This window comes from Rhineura floridana, chromosome 15, assembly GCF_030035675.1.
Source record: "Rhineura floridana isolate rRhiFlo1 chromosome 15, rRhiFlo1.hap2, whole genome shotgun sequence".
Taxonomy (NCBI): domain Eukaryota; kingdom Metazoa; phylum Chordata; class Lepidosauria; order Squamata; family Rhineuridae; genus Rhineura; species Rhineura floridana.
Window position 1 is genome coordinate 18,226,419 of NC_084494.1, and position 17,951 is coordinate 18,244,369.

At 44.6% G+C, this 17,951-nt stretch overlaps 1 protein-coding gene and 1 non-coding gene across 5 annotated transcripts; one reads left to right on the top strand and one right to left on the bottom strand.

Annotated features, from left to right (window-relative positions):
- Positions 1-8,887: 8,887 nt before the first annotated feature.
- On the bottom strand, positions 8,888-8,958 carry TRNAV-UAC (transfer RNA valine (anticodon UAC)). The gene has a single exon. It is a non-coding gene; the product is annotated as a tRNA-Val (tRNA).
- Positions 8,959-14,116: 5,158 nt separating this feature from the next.
- MED18 (mediator complex subunit 18) lies at positions 14,117-17,521 on the top strand. Of its 4 annotated transcripts, none has more exons than XM_061597538.1 (4): positions 14,118-14,256; positions 14,548-14,632; positions 16,181-16,266; positions 16,769-17,521. In XM_061597538.1, the coding sequence occupies exons 3-4, from the start codon at positions 16,194-16,196 to the stop codon at positions 17,320-17,322; spliced, it is 627 nt and encodes a 208-aa protein (XP_061453522.1). In that variant the 5' UTR covers positions 14,118-14,256; positions 14,548-14,632; positions 16,181-16,193; the 3' UTR covers positions 17,323-17,521. The 4 variants fall into 4 exon arrangements, with proteins under 4 accessions (XP_061453519.1, XP_061453522.1, XP_061453520.1 ...); XM_061597536.1 differs by having other exon boundaries at positions 14,139-14,199; positions 14,321-14,632; XM_061597535.1 differs by lacking the exon at positions 14,548-14,632 and having other exon boundaries at positions 14,117-14,256.
- The last annotated feature ends 430 nt before the right edge of the window (positions 17,522-17,951 follow it).

A 17,951-nucleotide genomic window follows, 5' to 3' on the forward strand; every position in this document is an offset into this window, starting at 1 on the left:
GCTGGCGAATGTACCTGAAAAACCCAAAACTGTTCATGTAATTGGAAGGATGCAGCACAACACCGCTTCGCTGTGAGTGCAGAGCATACTGGCTCAACCACAGAACTGAGGCCTGCAGTCGTCATCCACACAGTCATGTCAGCCTTGCTGCTAGTACCAACTTGTACTAGCCAGCTGCAGCAAGAATGCCTCTTGTTTTGTTACATGCGAGGGAGCTCAAGGCCTCCTTAGCAACTTGCTTTCGTTGCCTCCCTGTTGCCTGTGATGATAACGGCTCTGAATGAAGGACTGTTTGCTGAGATTTTATCTCCAGTAGGTTACTCATCAGTCTTTGGGGAGACTCCCTGGCAGATCAAGAAACAGGTGTGTGAGGAAACTGAGGACAGGGAGTGATGGACGGGATAAGCTGAGCTTTGCTAGACTGTTACTTATTAACGGTGGCATGGAGTGTTGAAAATCCTTGTAAGGGACATAGCTTGGGGGAAGAGCACATGCTTTGCATGTGCAAGGTCTTGGTTTAAATCCCTGGAATCTCCAGGTAGGGCTGGGAACGATCCCTGTTTGAAATCCTAGAGATATGCTGCCAGTCCTCATGAACTGGACTAGATATGGCTTGAGCATAAGGCAGCTTCCTGTATTTCCGTAATGCACAAGTTGTCTGTGCACTTTGATGGTTGTTTGCCTTCATTCAGGGCATGGGCACATATTAGCACTTTGGAGAAAGTCTAGAACTATGGAAACCAGAATCCAGAAAAGGGACAATATTTCATACAGTTTTGGGTACTCTTTCCCTCTGTCAGTGGTGAGGAACCTCCACAGAAGACCACCACCTTCCCTACACACTTTCTTGGGAGTTAAGATTGGCAGAGGGGGGCCCTCTTGGTAGTTCCACTGCCCACAGAAGCTCAGCTGGTGGTGGTGGCCCAGAAGAGGGCATTATCTGTGGCAGCCCCTAAGGAACTCCCTCCCTGCAGAGACGCACCTGGCACCTGCACTATATAGTTTTGCCGTATGCTGAAGACACACCTCTTTGCCCTGGCCTTTGATACTTGAGATGTATATTTCTAGGAACTATTCCATCCTTGTGATTTGTTTTAAACTGTTTTTAATGTTGTATTATAAATTGTTGTGATCCACCTTTGGGGTAAAGGGCGGGTGATAAAGCAAATGATAATATAATTTAGGCCTATCAGGCCTCCCCATTTGGCCTGTGAGGTCCTCTCAGCCAGGCCAGACCCACCTGTATATCACCTGTCATGTGATGTCAGGAGCAGGACAGGTAAATCCATGTCAAACCCAAATTCAAAAAAGAAGAATCAGGAGGGAAAGCCAAGGCTTCAGTTCAGTGTTTTTTGTATTTGACACCTTTTTCTCTTGTCCTCCCAATTGTACCTTCAGGGCCCCAGTTTACATTTGGCCCCATTTAAATTTGGCGCAGAATGTAAGCCCCACTGCTGTGGGGCAGAATCAGTTCTGCCTGACCTCATAGGAGATCAGGAGATTGATGGGTGGGCGACCCTGCCTGCCTGTGAATTCTGGCCCGTGGATGCTTGGCCACTGTTTAATCCGCCCTGCCAGAGGAAAGTGGTTCTGCACCCCTGCCCTATATGACAGAACAGTTCCTTCTGTTTGTCATGGGGTTGCCAACTTGTTGTTACTGACAGGGGTTCTGTGCCTTGAACAGTCAGATGACAAGCCCAGAAATGAGAAGTTCTGTTAATCACTGCAGATATTGGCGGCCCTCCACCATTTCAAGGATGAAATCAGAGGTTCTCTCATGCCCATCCCACTGTCATGACCTCTTAATCCAGCAGCAATCCAGACACAGGGGATGCAGCAGCAGCAGCTAAGGAACCAGACCAAGCGCAGGGCTCCGAGGTGAATGCTGCAGGCCAAGGCACCTGAGGCTGTTGGTCAGGAACCCCCAGAAAAACCTCCTGGACCAACAGTGCTTTTAGGGCCAGAGCTCAAGCCCTCATGGGTGCCTTTCCCTAAGCCACAGGAATTAGATGAGCAAGTATACCAGGAAGGAGGCTATGGAGCGGATGAAGAGTGCCCATCTTTAGGCCAGAGGGTTCTTCACAAGGGGGTGGAGGTTGGAAGAGGTCGTCTGCAGAAAAGTTTAAAAGGCCTCAGTCGTCCAAAATTTCCTTGGATCAAGTTGCTCACTTGGAGCTCTCTGTGGTCCTGCAACTTTGGATCAGCCTTGCCTCTCCCTTGGCCCATTTCTCCATGGGATCTGGTGTCAGACCAGAACACAACATCCACCACAAGTTACACACTGTTATGGGCTCAACTCTGTGCTGCGTTCTGTATTCATTTACACTTTTATAGGCTGCCCTGCTCTGTTCAAAGCCAAAGGGGTTTGTGTGTTTTTGGATGAAGCATTTATATACTACCTTTTAGGTCTACAATTTCCCAGAGCACTTTACAAAGTGTTATTTATTTATTTATTTAGTTGCATTTCTAAACCGCCCTATAGCTAGCAGCTCCCAGGGCGGTGTACAACATGATAAAACCACAATATTTAAAATACAGCAAGTGTGTATTGCGCAGACAATATAAACATTATATAAACAAAGTAAAAGAAAACTAAAAAAAATAAGATTAAAAGCTTAAAATACTTTAAAATGCCTGGGTGAAGAGGTGGGTTTTTACCTGGCGCCGGAAAGATGACAGAGAAGGCGCCAGGCGTATCTCATCTGGGAGGGCATTCCATAATTCGTGGGCCACCACCGAAAAGGCCCTAGATCTTGTTACTGTTCTCCGGGCCTCTGTATGGGTTGGGACCCGGAGAAGGGCCTTAGACGTCGAGCGAAGTGAACGGGTAGGAACATAGCGGGAGAGGCGTTCCATCAGATATTGCGGTCCAGTGCCGTTAAGGGCTTTATAGGTAAGGACCAACACTTTGAATCTGGCCCGGAAACATATTGGAAGCCAGTGCAGTTAGGCCAGAATAGGTGTTATGTGGTCGAATTTCTTCGTCCCAGTAAGAACTCTGGCCGCAGCATTCTGCACTAGCTGAAGTTTCCGAATCATAACCCTACGTAGAGAGCATTACAGTAATCCAATCTAGAGGTTACCAGAGCGTGAATAACTGAGGCTAGGTTCTCCCTGTCCCTGTTAGTGTATGGGGAGGGGGAATAAAGTATTTAATAAAGTTTTGTACAACACAACAGGATGATTGCAACAAACTGAACTGTACTGAAGAGCGGGACATGATAGAGGCGTATAAAATGGTGTGGAGAAAGTAGATGGAGAGACACTTTTATTTATTATTTTATATATTATTACATTTATATCCCACCTTTCCACCAAGGAGCTCCAGGTGGCATACATGGTTCTCCTCCCTCTCCATTTTATCCTCACAACATGGCTGCAAGGTAGGTTAGGCTGAGAGACTGTGACTGGCCCAACATCAACATTACCCAGCAAGCTTCATGGCTGAGTGGTGATTTGAACCGTGATCTCCCCGCTCCTAGTCCAACACTCTAACTCAGCCTTTCCCAACCGGTGTGCCTCCAGATGTTGTTGGACCACAACTCCCATCAGCCTCAGGCAGCATTGCCAATGGCTGAGGCTAATGGGAGTTGTGGTCCAACTACATCTGGAGGCACACCGGTTGGGAAAGGCTGCTACTGCTACACCACACTGGCTCTCACAATACTAGAACCTGAGGGTCATCCCATGAAGCTGGATGCAGGAGATTTCAGGACAGAAAAAAAGGAAGTCCTTTTCCACACAGCACAATTAAAGATGGAATCTGTTGCCACGGGATATAGTGATTGCCACCAAACTGGGTGACTTTAAAAAAAGGGGTTAGGCAACTTTATGGAGAGTAAAAGACTATATCAATGGCTACTAGCCATGATGGTTGTATACAGAGCTTGGAAGATTACTTTTAAAAGGTAATAAATTACTGTTACAGTTACATGGCCCAAAAAGAGTAGTAATTATTGTTACAATCACAATTGCTCTGAAAGTAACTGATTACTTTACTTTTCCTCCAAAGTAATCACTACAATTACATTTCAGTTACTTTTAAAAAAGCCTACAAGGTGCTGGCCTTTGGCTGCTGCCTAAAACAACATTAAAAATAAACAAACACATACAGAGGTAGTAGAATAATTATTTTTATTCATAAGATAGCAACGGTGGTCTCTCCACTGGTAAGGGTGGTGGGGAGGGAGGCTGAGGCCACTATGCAGATCTTTGCACGTCAAACCAAGTGCGACCCCCCCCCCACTCAGCCAGCCAGCATAATCTCTCTCACTTAACCACCTCCCAGACCCTGCTCTGCCACCAACTAAAGGACACTCACTCAAGCAAACATTTTTCCCTGAGATGCAAAAAAGTTAAAATACTGCAAATGCAACCCAGTAGCCAGAGGGGGTGGTCCAGGAGGCCACTTTGTGAGCCATGTGCAAACACAGTATTCACACACACACACATGTTGTCATCTTTCACCTCCATAGTTCTTTATCTCCATTCTGCTGCTGCCTCCTTCTCCTCCTTTATCCATGTCCTTGACCTCCAGATCCTTTTACCCTCTACTCCATTCTTCACCACCACTATCTGTTTTTTTAAAATAATTGTTTTCTCCACTCCACCCCATCTCACTCTCTGCCTCCTCCCTCGTCGCCTCCTACCCATCCACAGAGCATGAGGAAAGAGCAACACTGCACAGACGCCCAGTTTGAGGCACATGATTTTCATCTACAAATCAGAGGAGCAGAAGACTTCCCCTGCTCCCCCCCAAGTAATGCCCAAAAGTAACCCTGGAAATGTTACAATTACTCCACAAAAGTAGTAAAATTACTCCTAGTTCTATTACAATCAAAATGTAAAGGAATTACCCACTCGTTACTCAAAAAAGTAATGAATTACAAGTAATTCGTTACATGTAACTAGTTACTTCCAAGCTCTGGTTGTATATTACCTCCAGTGTCAAAGATGGCATGCCTCTGAATGCCAGTTACTGGAGAGCACAAGTGGGAAGAGTCCTTTTGTGCTCACGTCCTGCTTGAGGGCTTCCCACTGGCGTCTGGCTGGCCATTGTGAGAACAGGATGCTGGACTAGATGGGCCTTTGGCCTGGTCCAGCAAGGCTCTTATGCACATATGTTACCCATGGCAGGACACTGTGAAGTAGTGACGTTCTAGGGATATTGATTCTCCAGCCCTTCAGGGGGAGGCCTGTTTTTTCCCTGGTGATATGCAGTTTATAACAAATGGATCTTAGCTGGAGAGCCTTTGGGTGGTGCTCTCATCTACATATTATTACACTCTCTTACTAATGGATATTTCCAGAACATTAGGAGCAATGCAGTCAACAAATCCCACCACCGCCTGAGTTCACAGCTAAGCTGCCGGATGAGTTTTTTCTGTGTGTGTGTGTGTGTTTCCAAACCCTTCCACTTGTGGAAGGGAGAGCACATTGATTGATGTTCTTGGCACAGATCCACCAGCCAAGAGGATTTATCTTGCAATCTAAACAACAATTTTCAGACATTAAGGCTGATTTACCCTGCATGGCAGGCTCATTTGCATGTGTGTGTGCCTGCGCGCACACACACACACGATGCAAGAATTTGCCATGGCGAATATCATAATAATGATTTTTTTTGTTCCTTCGGTGTGATGTTGCTTTTTCATTCATAAAAGATTTGACAATAAGTGCTCTTATTTCTTTTTGAAGAGGATCAGGTTTTTGTTTTTGTATTTGCAGAAAATCTAAACCTTTGAATGTGAAGGCTATGGACTCCTCCACACACAACCCGTTCATTGAAGAGCCATCCTGATTTCCTTGCACAAAATGTATGTGGAAATTAGATTGTTTTTGTTGTTAAGCATTCGTTCCAATTTGTTTGTGGGGAGGTTATACATCAATGAGTATTCATCCTGCATTCATCCTCATTTGCTTGCAGGGTGTTTATACATTTTCCTGTTAATCATTCTGTATTTTTCATGGCATTTTCCCATTATCCTCCTAACTGCAAAAAGTTATTTCTTTTTTTTAAAAAAGGGGATTTGCTGTGTTAGAGTTTAATTGTGCAAGCATCCTGCAAAACACCAACAGTCTGGAGATGCCCTAGGCTAGGAATCCCCTGGTCTGAATCTCACCTCTGCCATGATGTTCACTAGATGACCTCAAGCAAGCCACTTTCTCTCAGCCTTAATTCACCACCCCTTACAAAATGGGAGTTAATAATACTGGCTTACATTACAGGTTTGTTCTAAGGATTACAAATGCATGTGACACTCTTTGAATCCTTGAAAGTACAATACAAATGTTAAGTATTATTATGTCTGCTTGCCTATATTTTTTGTTGTTATGCTGAATGGTGTTGTTATGCTAAATGGGCAAGACGCTGCACACATTTTAAAAAACAAAGAAAACAAGTCCTCCCAATGTTGGCCTGTGTAAGCTATGTTCAGGACACAAAAGGTATAATGAATAGGAAGGAGTAATTAAAATAAATCAATCCATTTTAAAGGTGCAGTTAACATAGGATTTTGTTTGGACAGGCCAATATCATAGTGGCAAATTCATAGGTGCAAGGTCCCTACATGTTCATCATAGTCCCCCCTTCCCCCTTTTTTGCTGCAGGGTTCAGAATGAGATCTTTCTTAATGCCTTTTCCCACAATAGCCATCCCTAGGAGCCAATAAGCATGAAAGGGGAGAGTGTTAGCTACTGAGAAGACTCTTCTCAGTGGCTGACCCACCTCCTTTCACTCTGATTGGCTCCAACCAGCAGGGAGGATCAAGGAAGCATGTTCAAAGATTCTTCTCAGTGGCTAAGACACTCTCCTTTCATGCTGATTAGCTCACAGGATGGTGGAGACACGGGGACCCTGCTGGGGCCCGGCTCCCAAAAAAGTAAAGGGTCTAAGACCCCCTGAGACCCTGGACGACTATATCCCTGGGACAGGCCCAGCCTCTGCCGGAGTGTTTCTGCAGACAGTGAGGCATTCTGAAATCTGTGAAGTCGATAAGAATGTGCCCTCCTCCATTAATGGCAGGCTCCAAAGTGCAGCTGGAAATTATGTCCCTTCTGGGTCAGAGAGGGGCAGACAGTTCTCCTCAAGGACAAAGTCTGGAGTGGGCCGATTCCACCTTGTGCGGTTGCTGCATAACTGGAGGTGGGGATCAGTCCTAACAATAGCTGCAAGGGGGCAGAAGGACTGCCCTATCTAGTTAATAGTATCTTGGGGGGTCTCACGAAAAACAATAACAATATTTAGAACATTAACTTTTCAGTGTATAGATATGTATATGTGTCTGTATGACTCAGCAGAGAAGGGAAACAGAGCTCATTCCATCAGCAATGCTTAAAGACCAGCTCTGCAGGGCTTCTCCTGCCTCTCAGTTGTTTCCAGCTCATCATTCTACAAACTAATATCCAGCTTTAAGAAATGACTCCTCAGTTTATTTCCCCCCCCTTCCTTCCCTGTCCCTTTTTCTTTGTGTCTCATGTCTTACAGATTGTAAATCTGCAGGCAGGGACTGTTTTTATCAATTGATGGTGTATATAAGCCATTCTGGGAGCTGTTTGGCTGAAGAGCAGGGTACACATGCTCTAAAGAAATGAATAACATTATGTGTAAGCACATGTACTCACATGCAGTTAGTGCAGCAGACTGCAGAATACCCCATATTTTTCTGATCGCTTATCTGTTTAATCCACTTCTCATCTTGGCTGATTAACGCTGAATTATGGTCAGCAAGAAGCCACAATTTGATGTAATGTGTTGGGTGCCTCATACCATCTGTGGAGGCCTACCTTCTTCTAGAGTTAGAATGCCACCCACACACAGTTGGGCACCTCCAGGAGTTTCAAAAAGCAGTGGGGAAAAAGGGGGTTTTGCCCAAGGAGCCAGAATTGGAGGATGCACATTTTCTGGCAGCTCAAATGCTACATGCCTGCCTATTTCCACTGATTGCCACATGCTGAAGACATGCTGGAATTTACCAGTGTGACAAAGTGGTTAGAGTGCTGGACTAGGATCTGGGAGGCCAGGATTCTAATCCTCACTTGGCCATGAAGCTCACCTTGGGCCAGCCACTGCCTGTCAGCCCAACCTAGGCCACAGAGTTGTTATGAGGATAAAATGGAAAGGGGCAGGAAGAAACATGTATGCCACCTTAAACTCCTGGGAAGAAAGGCAGGATATAAATGCAATAATAAATGAAAATAAATATAAATAAATAATTCCAACAACCCAGTTTGGAGGAGCTATTCTCTCAAGAGTGCCACATGTGTTGAGATATTGTGGGGAAATTACCCTGGAGACTTTTAACTGCAGTACATACACTGGAACTTTTTTCCACACAAATTTTAAATACAGATGTCTTGCACAAGTCCTCTTTATCAGAATGTTGGTACTATAGCTAAATATCAGTCTTGTGCAAGATCTCTGTGCTAAAATGCCACACACACCCAATGAAAAGAGATGTTGACCATCTCCCCACAAAAAGCACAAGCCTCCCTTTTGCCCGTAGTGAGACATGATCACTAGGTGTAGCAAAGTTTGCTCATTAATTCTTATGCACTTTCTGTGATTTTACCCCCTTAAAGATATGCATGCACAGGTGCAGATATATATACATAGAGGCCCAGAATGGGAAAAATATATCTCCTTCACTGTGTACCAAGGCCTTTTTCCTGCCATGATATTATTTTATTTCCTCATTACAAAATATCTGAACATCATGAGATATTTCTTATGTTAATAAGAATCTAGTGGATCTGAAGAATAAGAGCTGAACATAGGAAGATGCCTTATACTGAGTCATACCATTGGTCCACCTAACTCAGTATTGTCTGCACAGACTAGCAGCAGCTCTCCAGGGTTTCAGGCAAGAGTCTCTCTCCTAGTCCTACCTGGAGATGCCAGGGATTGAACCTGGGCCCTTCTGCATGTAAGTCAGATGCTCTCCCACTGAGCTATGGCCCTTCGCCATACCAGCTTTATTGGATTATCCTGAGTTCTAGGGTTATATGAAAGAATCCACTTTCTCCATACCATGCATAATTTTAAAAATATCTTATCATGTGTTCCCGCCCCCTGCACAGCTTAATCACCTTTCTCTAAAGAGTCACAAATATCTGCAACCTTTCCTCGTAGGGAAGTTGCTCCAGCCCCTTGATAATTATGGCTGCTCTTTTCTGCAGTTTTGACAGTTCTATAATATCCTTTTTTGATCTGCTTTTTGGACAGTACAGGAAAATTATGTACACCTTTTCCTCGGGCAACCTGTCAACTTGTCTTTACAGTCTTCAAAAAACATTTCCTTTTAGGGCCATGCAAACATATGAGGTGAGCTGTCCTAAGTCCAGCTATGATGGGTTCCTTTTAGATGTTCAACTGTGCACTTCCTTCTAGACGGGCAAAGATCACCAGCTGTAAAACAGAACAGCAGGTTCCTATGTTAACCACAGAACACAGCCAGTAACAGAATGCTTATGAACAACATATGCCTTATACTGAGGTCATTGGCGTAAGAGGCACTTAAAAAAAAATGACAATATTTTTAAAGCATGCTGTCAGACAAAGAAAGAGAGCACATGGAACTATACTGTTTCACATGCTTGCTTTCTTCATCTTGCAGCAGGGATGGGGAACCTTTGGCCCTCCTGATGTTGCTGAACTACAGCTCCCATCATCCCTAGCCAGCATGACCCAATGGCCGGGGATGGGAGTTCAGCAACATCTGGAGGGCCAAAGGTTCCCCACCCACTGTACAGCATCAGATATACTTCCACTACCCTACATTAGACCAATACAATAGACCTGTAACAAAATGTTGCCATGTGAAATGCTCTTATTCAGAGTTCCAGCCAGCTGTGCCCTTATTCAGGATTCTCCATTCCATCCCCCACCCAGTTTTCTATCCCACCCCCACCCCCCGCCAACAGTCAGCCAGCATTATGTGGCCAGTGGCCACTGTATACGTTCAGTCTTCAATGAGCTAATTTTGGGGTGCTTTCTCCATTAGAATTTCCTCTCTAGAGTTTTTTTTTGTACTTCTACAAACCTCGTATTCTTCCAACTCCTCCTTTTATGTGAATGATGCCACTGGTGGCTGTTCCATTAGGGCAGATGGGGCACTGCCCTACCAACCACAGTCTGCCCTCAGCCAGCCCCCACTTGCCTGCCCTTGCTTACAATCAGTCCAGGGGGGTCACTGCCTGTCCGTTCAGTCGGACAGATGGGTGTCTGATAAATAAAATTTTATTATTATTTTATTATTGTCATATTCCTCTCCCTTACTTACTCTCAGTGTTGCCCTTGTAGAAATCATCAGAGAGGAGGAGAGGGACAAAACTAGAATTAGTTGGCTCCGCCTCTAATTCCTCTGGCTCCACCTACTATTTGGCTCCATGGTTTCTCCCCTACCAGTCCCAGTGGCCTCCAGCCACCATTGGATGATGCCGTTTTTGCTTCACAACGATCCATGCGCAGGGAATGAGCTCACTATGCGTATATAGGATGGGCTGGGGGGCTGTCCATAAAATGTGCTAAGCACCTTATACCCTTCCTTCCCAATTTGTCAGGCTGGTGCAAACCTCTTCCGATAAAGTATGTCACACATCGCATGATGTCCTGTGCCCTTGATAGTACCCAGCTCTGTTCATTACCTGTTTTTATATAATAAGACCCTGCCTTATATAAAAAACATTGGTCCACCTAGCTCAGTCTTATGTACACTGGATGGCAGTGTAGGAACATAGGAAGCTGCCTATTGGTCCCTCTAGCTCAATACCGTCTACACTAAATGAATATCGGCCCATGTAGCTCAGTGCTGCCTACACTGACTGGCAGCGGCTCTTCTGGGTTTCAGGCAGGAGTCTCTCCCAGCTGTGCCTGGAGATGCCGCCATGCGAAGCAGATGCTCTACCACCGAGCTGTGGCCCCTCTCCAGTTGTCTATTGTGTAGACAATACTGGAGTCTCAGACAGGGATCTTTCCCAGTCTGACCTGCAGATGCCAGGGGACTGAACCTGGGACCTTTTGCATGCAAAGCACGTGCTCTACCACCGAGCTACGGCCCTTCCTATCTCTGCACTATGAACTTCAGTGTGCCTTTTGCCATGGCTGTGCAATGGTGGTATTTGTACCACTGTTATGTAATGGCCTATTTGTGTCCGTGAACGCAGAGGGAGATTAATTTTGGCTTTTAAATGACCATTTAGGATCTCGGCAGATGGCAAAATAGTGACATGCGCAGGCCGGGCCTTGGCAGTGAGGAAGGTAACATTGTTTTATTTGTCTGAGTCACACAGCCCTCAAAACCATTTCTCCTGTTTTTCCAACTGACTGTAAAGACACCTGCAGTGGAACAGCCGATTGCAGCTTGTGTGGCTGCCAAATGCCCTTTCTGGACCCTAGAAAGTAGCAGATAATGCTCTGGTAGCATTAGCAATAAATCACTTTGTTTCTACAATTGCACTTGGTAGGAGCGAGAGACCAAGGTGATAACAATAGATACATTCCTCTGGTTGCTCTAAAGACACCTGCGCCAAAGAGTAATAAAAGGAAGGCACAAAGGCAGGTCATTTGAGAAATTTAACACGGTGGACTGTAAAGTGTAAGTCCATGGGGAAGGCCACAGCTCAGCAACAGAGCATCTGCTGTGCATGCAGCAGGTCTCAGGTCCAATCCCTGGTATCTCCAGAGAGCTCTGGAATCTACCCTGTCTGAAATCCTACTGCCAATCAGTGTAGGCGGATCAATGGTCTGACTCAGTATAAGGCAGCCTTCTTTGTCTCCAGTAGGTCCTGCCCAATTTTGACAGCTATATGGGCTGTCAGGCGGTGTCATACAGTTTCAGGCATAAGAGGGAGCAAGAATAGTCATTTGAAAGGAGATCTTTGTATGACTGAAAGTGATAATGCTGGAGGAATGGAGTGGAGGGAAGAGCATAGACGGTTTAAAGATATGGAGTAGATTAGGTGTGAGGAAACTTTGGCCCTCCAGATGTTGCTGAACTACAACTCCCATCATCCCTAACCATTGGCCATACTTGCTAAGGCTGATGGGCATTGTAGTGCAGTGATATCTGGAGGGCCAAAGGCTCCCCACCTCTGGATTAGGTGCTAGTGTTGGATCCCAGAGTTGATGGGAAGTTAGTGTGAGAATTTAAGGAGAGGAAATACATGGTCAGAGTGGTGAGAATGACTATCCAGACAGAGGATAATCAAAATCAAAATGAAGTCTCTAGTTCTGAGGGTTGTAATGCAGTGATAAGTTTGGAAATGTAATGAGTGGATGGAATGAGGGGGTGGGTAGAGAGAGAGAAACCAGAAACTTTACAAGAAACTTGTTTTATGATCCTTCTTTTCCAAAAGGTGTTTTGATGGGCCTCAACTCCATTAGGGAGAGGAGAAGGAGGAAAATCTGGACTTTGAAATATTGTGATTTCCAGATTTCCACCGACATTGATCAGAGGACATCATTCACTCACCAAATGTTCTAGTTTTAGCTTTGAAAAAAGCAACAACACAATGGCCACCAAAGGAAAGAAGTTGCCACCCAGTGGATTACTAAAGTAAAACCTGACGGGAGAAGCCACCTAGAAAAGGAGATAAACCACAGGAGAGGCCAGCGTTTTGCAGTCTGGCATATTCATACTATACAGACATGAGAAGCTGCCTTATACTGAATTAGACAGACCACGGGCACTGGCCCATCTAGTTCAGTAATGTTCTACGCTGACTGGCAGTAGAAACTTTCCAGAGTTTCAGACTGGGGCCTTTCCCATTGCTATCTGGAGATGCAGAGGAATGACCTAGGACTTTTTCTTCATACAAAGCATGTGTTCTGCCAATGAGCAGCCGTCCTTACCCTGAATGCCAAAATCTTTCCAGTCGCTTGGAGGTATATAATCCTGTTCTATTGCTGAAGCTGAGCAGGACTAGCTTTAAACCAGAACTATCATTAGAAGCAAAAATGATGAAAATGAGGTTATCATACTTTGGACACATAATGAGACGACATGATTCAGTAGAAAATATAATAATGCTGGGAAAAACAGAAGGGAGTAGAAAAAGAGGAAGGCCAAACCAGAGATGGATTGATTCCATAAAGAAAGCCACAGATCTGAACTTACAAGATCTGAACAGGGTGGTTCATGACAGATGCTATTGGAGGTTGCTGATTCATAGGGTTGCCATGAGTCGTAGTCGACTTGAAGACACATAACAACAGCCCAACTAGAAGCACGTGAGTCTGAACTCTTTTGAGAAAGGGTGCAAATTATCTAATAGGTAAATAAACACCTGTTCTGAGTCAGGGCTGTTTGGAACAATTGCTCTGTAATCTTTTGGAAATAATAACGATTCAACAGAGTCAGTGCATAGTAATTGTCTTCAGTCAGCACAGTGACAGAAACTTAGCAACAGGTAGAGCAGCAGGACAAGCCTGGAAGGATGTCATGATGAAATACAGACTCAACCATTTTTGCAGCTTTTGCGCAACAATGCCATTGCCTTCCCCAGACTGCTCTGCGACCTCTCCACCAATGACCCCTCCACCATTTTTATTTTTAAGTTAATTGGAAACTGTGCCCTCTTTAACACCCAGAACACAATTCACCTACGATCTTTAAAAACAAAAGGGAGCTACTCAGGATGATTAAGGTCAGAGGTCCCCAAACTGTGGTCCGTGGACCACCAGTAGCCTGCGAGCTTCGTTTAGGTCCAGAGTTCTTAACCTCTGATCCATGGACCCCTTGGGGATCCATGGATGGTCTTCAGGGGATCTGTGAACCGGACACACACACACACAAAATCATGTCCAATGCAACAAAATAAATTGTATTTATTTATTTATGGGGGTCCAAAACTTTCATCAGATTCTCAAAGGGGTCCGTTAAGTAACATTGATTTAAGTGGTTCACAGTATCAATGACAATTCCATATAATCCTTTTCCACTCATATGATCCTTTATTTACTGTAGATATTTCCCCCCCCCTTCTCTGGTCTCCCTGGTTTAAAAGTAACTAAATATGGAAAAAGAGATTATGATGAAATACAGACAAGTTTTTGAGTTTTCTTATGGCAAAACGCCACGCCCACCTCCCCTACTTTAGCTACGGCAGGACAGCAAATGAGACGTTTCCGTACAGTGACGTCAAGAAAAAGATGGCGATGCCCACAGTCAGAATGCGGAAAGCGCATGCGCTTTTTTTTTGGTAGGTGGGAGGAGCGGGAGAGGCGCTTCGGCAACGGTGCGGCAAATAGTGCTGCAGGTAACGTGTCTTTCTGCTTTCCTGGAAATGTCTCCCTGTCTCATGCATAGTGTTTTCTTCATAGGCCGTGCGCGCATCCTCCGCCTGAAGTTGCCCATTCAGCCGGGTTGGAGATGAAGATCTTGCCTTGCTGATACTAATTAAGTCCGGGGCTTTGAGGCCTACACTTTGGGCATTTGCAGTCCTCCTTATCCTCCTCTCGTAGTCCTGATTGAGGACAGTTGCAATTCTCCATGTGTTGGAGGTTTCTTTTTTCTTTCTCTCTCTCTTCCCCCCCATCTCCCTATGAAGGTTGTGCCTCTGGAACAAGGGGAATCGTTTCACCGGGTTGTGATGTGAAACAGCGAGTTCTTTGAACGTTCACTTTGTGTCTTCCGTAAGTAAAACGGTGACTGATTTTTTTTTTTAAAAAATGCTGAAAGTTCAAGGAAGATCCTGAAATATACCTACCGAGGCCAGCTGCAAATGCGAGTAGGGCTTCTGCAACTTTAATAACTATGCACAAGTGATGTTTCTGCACTACAATTCGATGCTCAGGAGCCCTGTGCCACCCTACCGAGTGTAGTTAAAATGCCTGTGGATGTAGCATGGGAATAAATTCTACCAAAATCTGGGTTTCCTGCTGAGTAAGCGCATATAAGAACAAGCTGTTTGTATTAAATTTTTTCATTTACACTTTCCACTTCTCTCTCTTCTTCCCATCCCCTGCTTCTTGGAAAAAAAGCCGGCTGCAGTGCTCAGAATACTTACTTAATGGAAGGGAATTCTACGGAAATCAGAGAGTATTGTGGAGTATGCATGGTTAGGAGTGGGCTGCTTGTATTTTGCAGACCCTAATGGAGCTGTATGTGTTGTGATAGTGCTTGATTGGGCTAATGGGTTGTGGAAAGTTTACTTTAGATGCATCATATAGACCAATTGCCCCAAGAGAACCTCTGAATTGTCTAAGCATTTGGGTTGTAACGTTGGAGCTTCTGTATGCCTGAGTTGCCTTGGGATGTGCATATTTTAAGACAGGGATGAGGAACCTGTGGCTGTCTAGATGGTGTTGATAGCTCCCATCATCCTTGACCGTTGGCCATTCTGGTTGGGGCTGATGGGAGCTAGAGTCCAACATCAGCAACGTTATTATCATTATGATCATCATCACATTTATGCACCTCCTTTCTTCCAAGGAGCTCAAGGTTATATACATAGCTCTCCCCCATTTTATCCTTGCAACAACCCTGTGAGGTAGATTTGGCTGAGAGACAGTGACTGGCCTAACGTCACCCAGTGCGTTTCATGGCTGAGTGGGAATTTGAATCCTAGTTTCCTAAGTTCTAGTTCGACTCTCTAACAACTAACTGGAAGGCCACATGTTTTTCATCCATGGGCTGGGGAAAGCCTAGTTGCTTTCCTTCAGCTTGGGCGAAAAAAGGCTTGGGGAGTAGATTAAGCCCTGAGACAGGCATCTTCTGAGGTTGGTTCTCTCCCATCCCCCTGGAGCCTTTATATTGTGAGAGGGTGCACCACCAGCACGGGGGAGGCAAGAAACTGGAACTGAGGATATGCTTCCTCTGAGCCTAATCCTCTCCCCCTTCATTTGTGAAATCTAATGCAACACACGTACAACTGATTTTTTTAATCGTTCCATGCTTGTGTTTTAAAGGCTTCCCCTAGATTCATTGTTCCCTCATTGACCTTTGAGTAGTATTGCACATGCACAATCACAAAGGTGAAAAGGGAGCACCTGTGGTATCTGAACTGGGGATAAGTTTTTATTCTGTATCGCAGAAATAATCGTGTTGTGGTTGGCCACTGTAAGAACAGGATGCTGGACTACATGAGCCTTTGGCCTGATCCAGTGTTGCTTTTCTTATGTTCATCTCATGATTGTACTTGAATGACCAATTGATTGTCTTCATGATCCTGCTGCTTGTAGGAACAACAATACCATGGAGGCCCCTCCAGTCACCATGATGCCTGTCACTGGTGGTACTATTAACATGATGGAATATTTACTTCAAGGTAAGTCACAGCCAAGAATTGGCTTGACTTTCGTATCTGATTCATTCTGTATGACATTCTACTGGAAGAATGTATGTTTCTTTAGTAATGCAGACAAATTCCTTTTATGGCTGCAAGACTGTTAAAGACACAGAATCATCAAAATTGGGAGCTAACTACTCTACGGCCATTGCATATATTAAACAACAAACCTAATTTGTCACAAATGCTTGTTTCACATCTGTGCCTCTTTATTTTTTCTCATTGATTCACATAAAAATGTAGTCTGTGAACAGGACTCTGTTGCAAATGGCAAACCGTAGCTCCATCTTTTGTGAAGATATTGGTGGTTCTCTGTTTGTAGTTTTGTTTAGGGAGGCTTTTGTAGTATTTGCAGCTTGTCACAGGTTTATTTGTGTTGGGATGTTACTGAACTGTTGACGCAGGGGGATGCTTTGCTTTTGTTAGTGGGGATGGCAATGTGTTCACTCCTGGTATCTTGACGATTCCCTTCTACCTCTAGGGAGTGTTTTGGACCAAAGCCTGGAGAGCCTTCTTCATCGACTTCGTGGCCTATGTGACAACATGGAACCAGAGACCTTTCTGGATCACGAGATGGTGTTTCTTCTGAAGGGGCAGCAGGCCAGCCCATTTGTCCTCCGCACGCGACGCTCCATGGACAAACCTGGCACTCCTTGGCACTTGCGGTATCTTGGGCAGCCTGAAATGGGCGACAAAAACCGTCATGCCTTGGTACGCAACTGTGTAGATATTGCCACCTCTGAGAACTTGACGGACTTCCTGGTGGAGATGGGCTTCCGCATGGACCATGAGTTTGTGGCCAAGGGGCACGTATTCCGCAAGGGCGTTATGAAGATTGTGGTGTACAAGGTTTTCCGCATCTTGATTCCAGGAAATACTGATAACATCGAGCCCTTGTCGCTCTCTTTTCTTGTTGAGCTCAGCATTGTAGCACCAGCAGGACAAGACATGGTTTCTGATGACATGAGGAGTTTTGCTGAGCAGTTGAAGCCCTTAGTTCACTTAGAGAAAATTGATCCTAAAAGACTGATGTGAACTAGATGGCAGACAGCTAAAGCTTCAGTCCTTGCTGTTACAGAGATCGAGGGATTTCAGAAAGCTTTAATTAATACAGAGAAAGTTACTTTGCCCAGACCTCTTCAAAGAAAACAAAATTAGGGAGATTGGATTGGTATCTTATTCAGTAATATATGGATTACTGTCCAGTGATTCCAAATAAACTTAGTGTTGCATTGCTGTTGGCTTTTTCTTATTGGATTCTGGAATTAAGGCATCTAGTTTTTGAGGTGAACTCAGATCTTTCTCTGGCAAGATTACCCTGAGCCATTTTGAATTCTGTTCTTCAGTCTTTGGGATCGATAATATTTTAATCTAGAATTTGAAACACAGTTTTTTCAAAAGGTTCTTTTCTTTTTAAAGCAGCTTTCCTCAACCTTTATAATCCTCCTTGGAGAGATGATGAGAGAGGGCCCGTTGTGTCTTCTTCATATGGCCTTCTGTTTGCTTGCATTTACATTTTCAGACTACCCTTTCCATTTCACAACTCTTTTAAAAAGTGAGGTTTCTACATGAGCCCCATTAGAGTGAGTGAAGTTTGGGAAGCAGCTGTGCTTAAGAACAGTCTTTTGGAGTGACTTTTATTTTTGTTTCATTTCTGTCTTTCC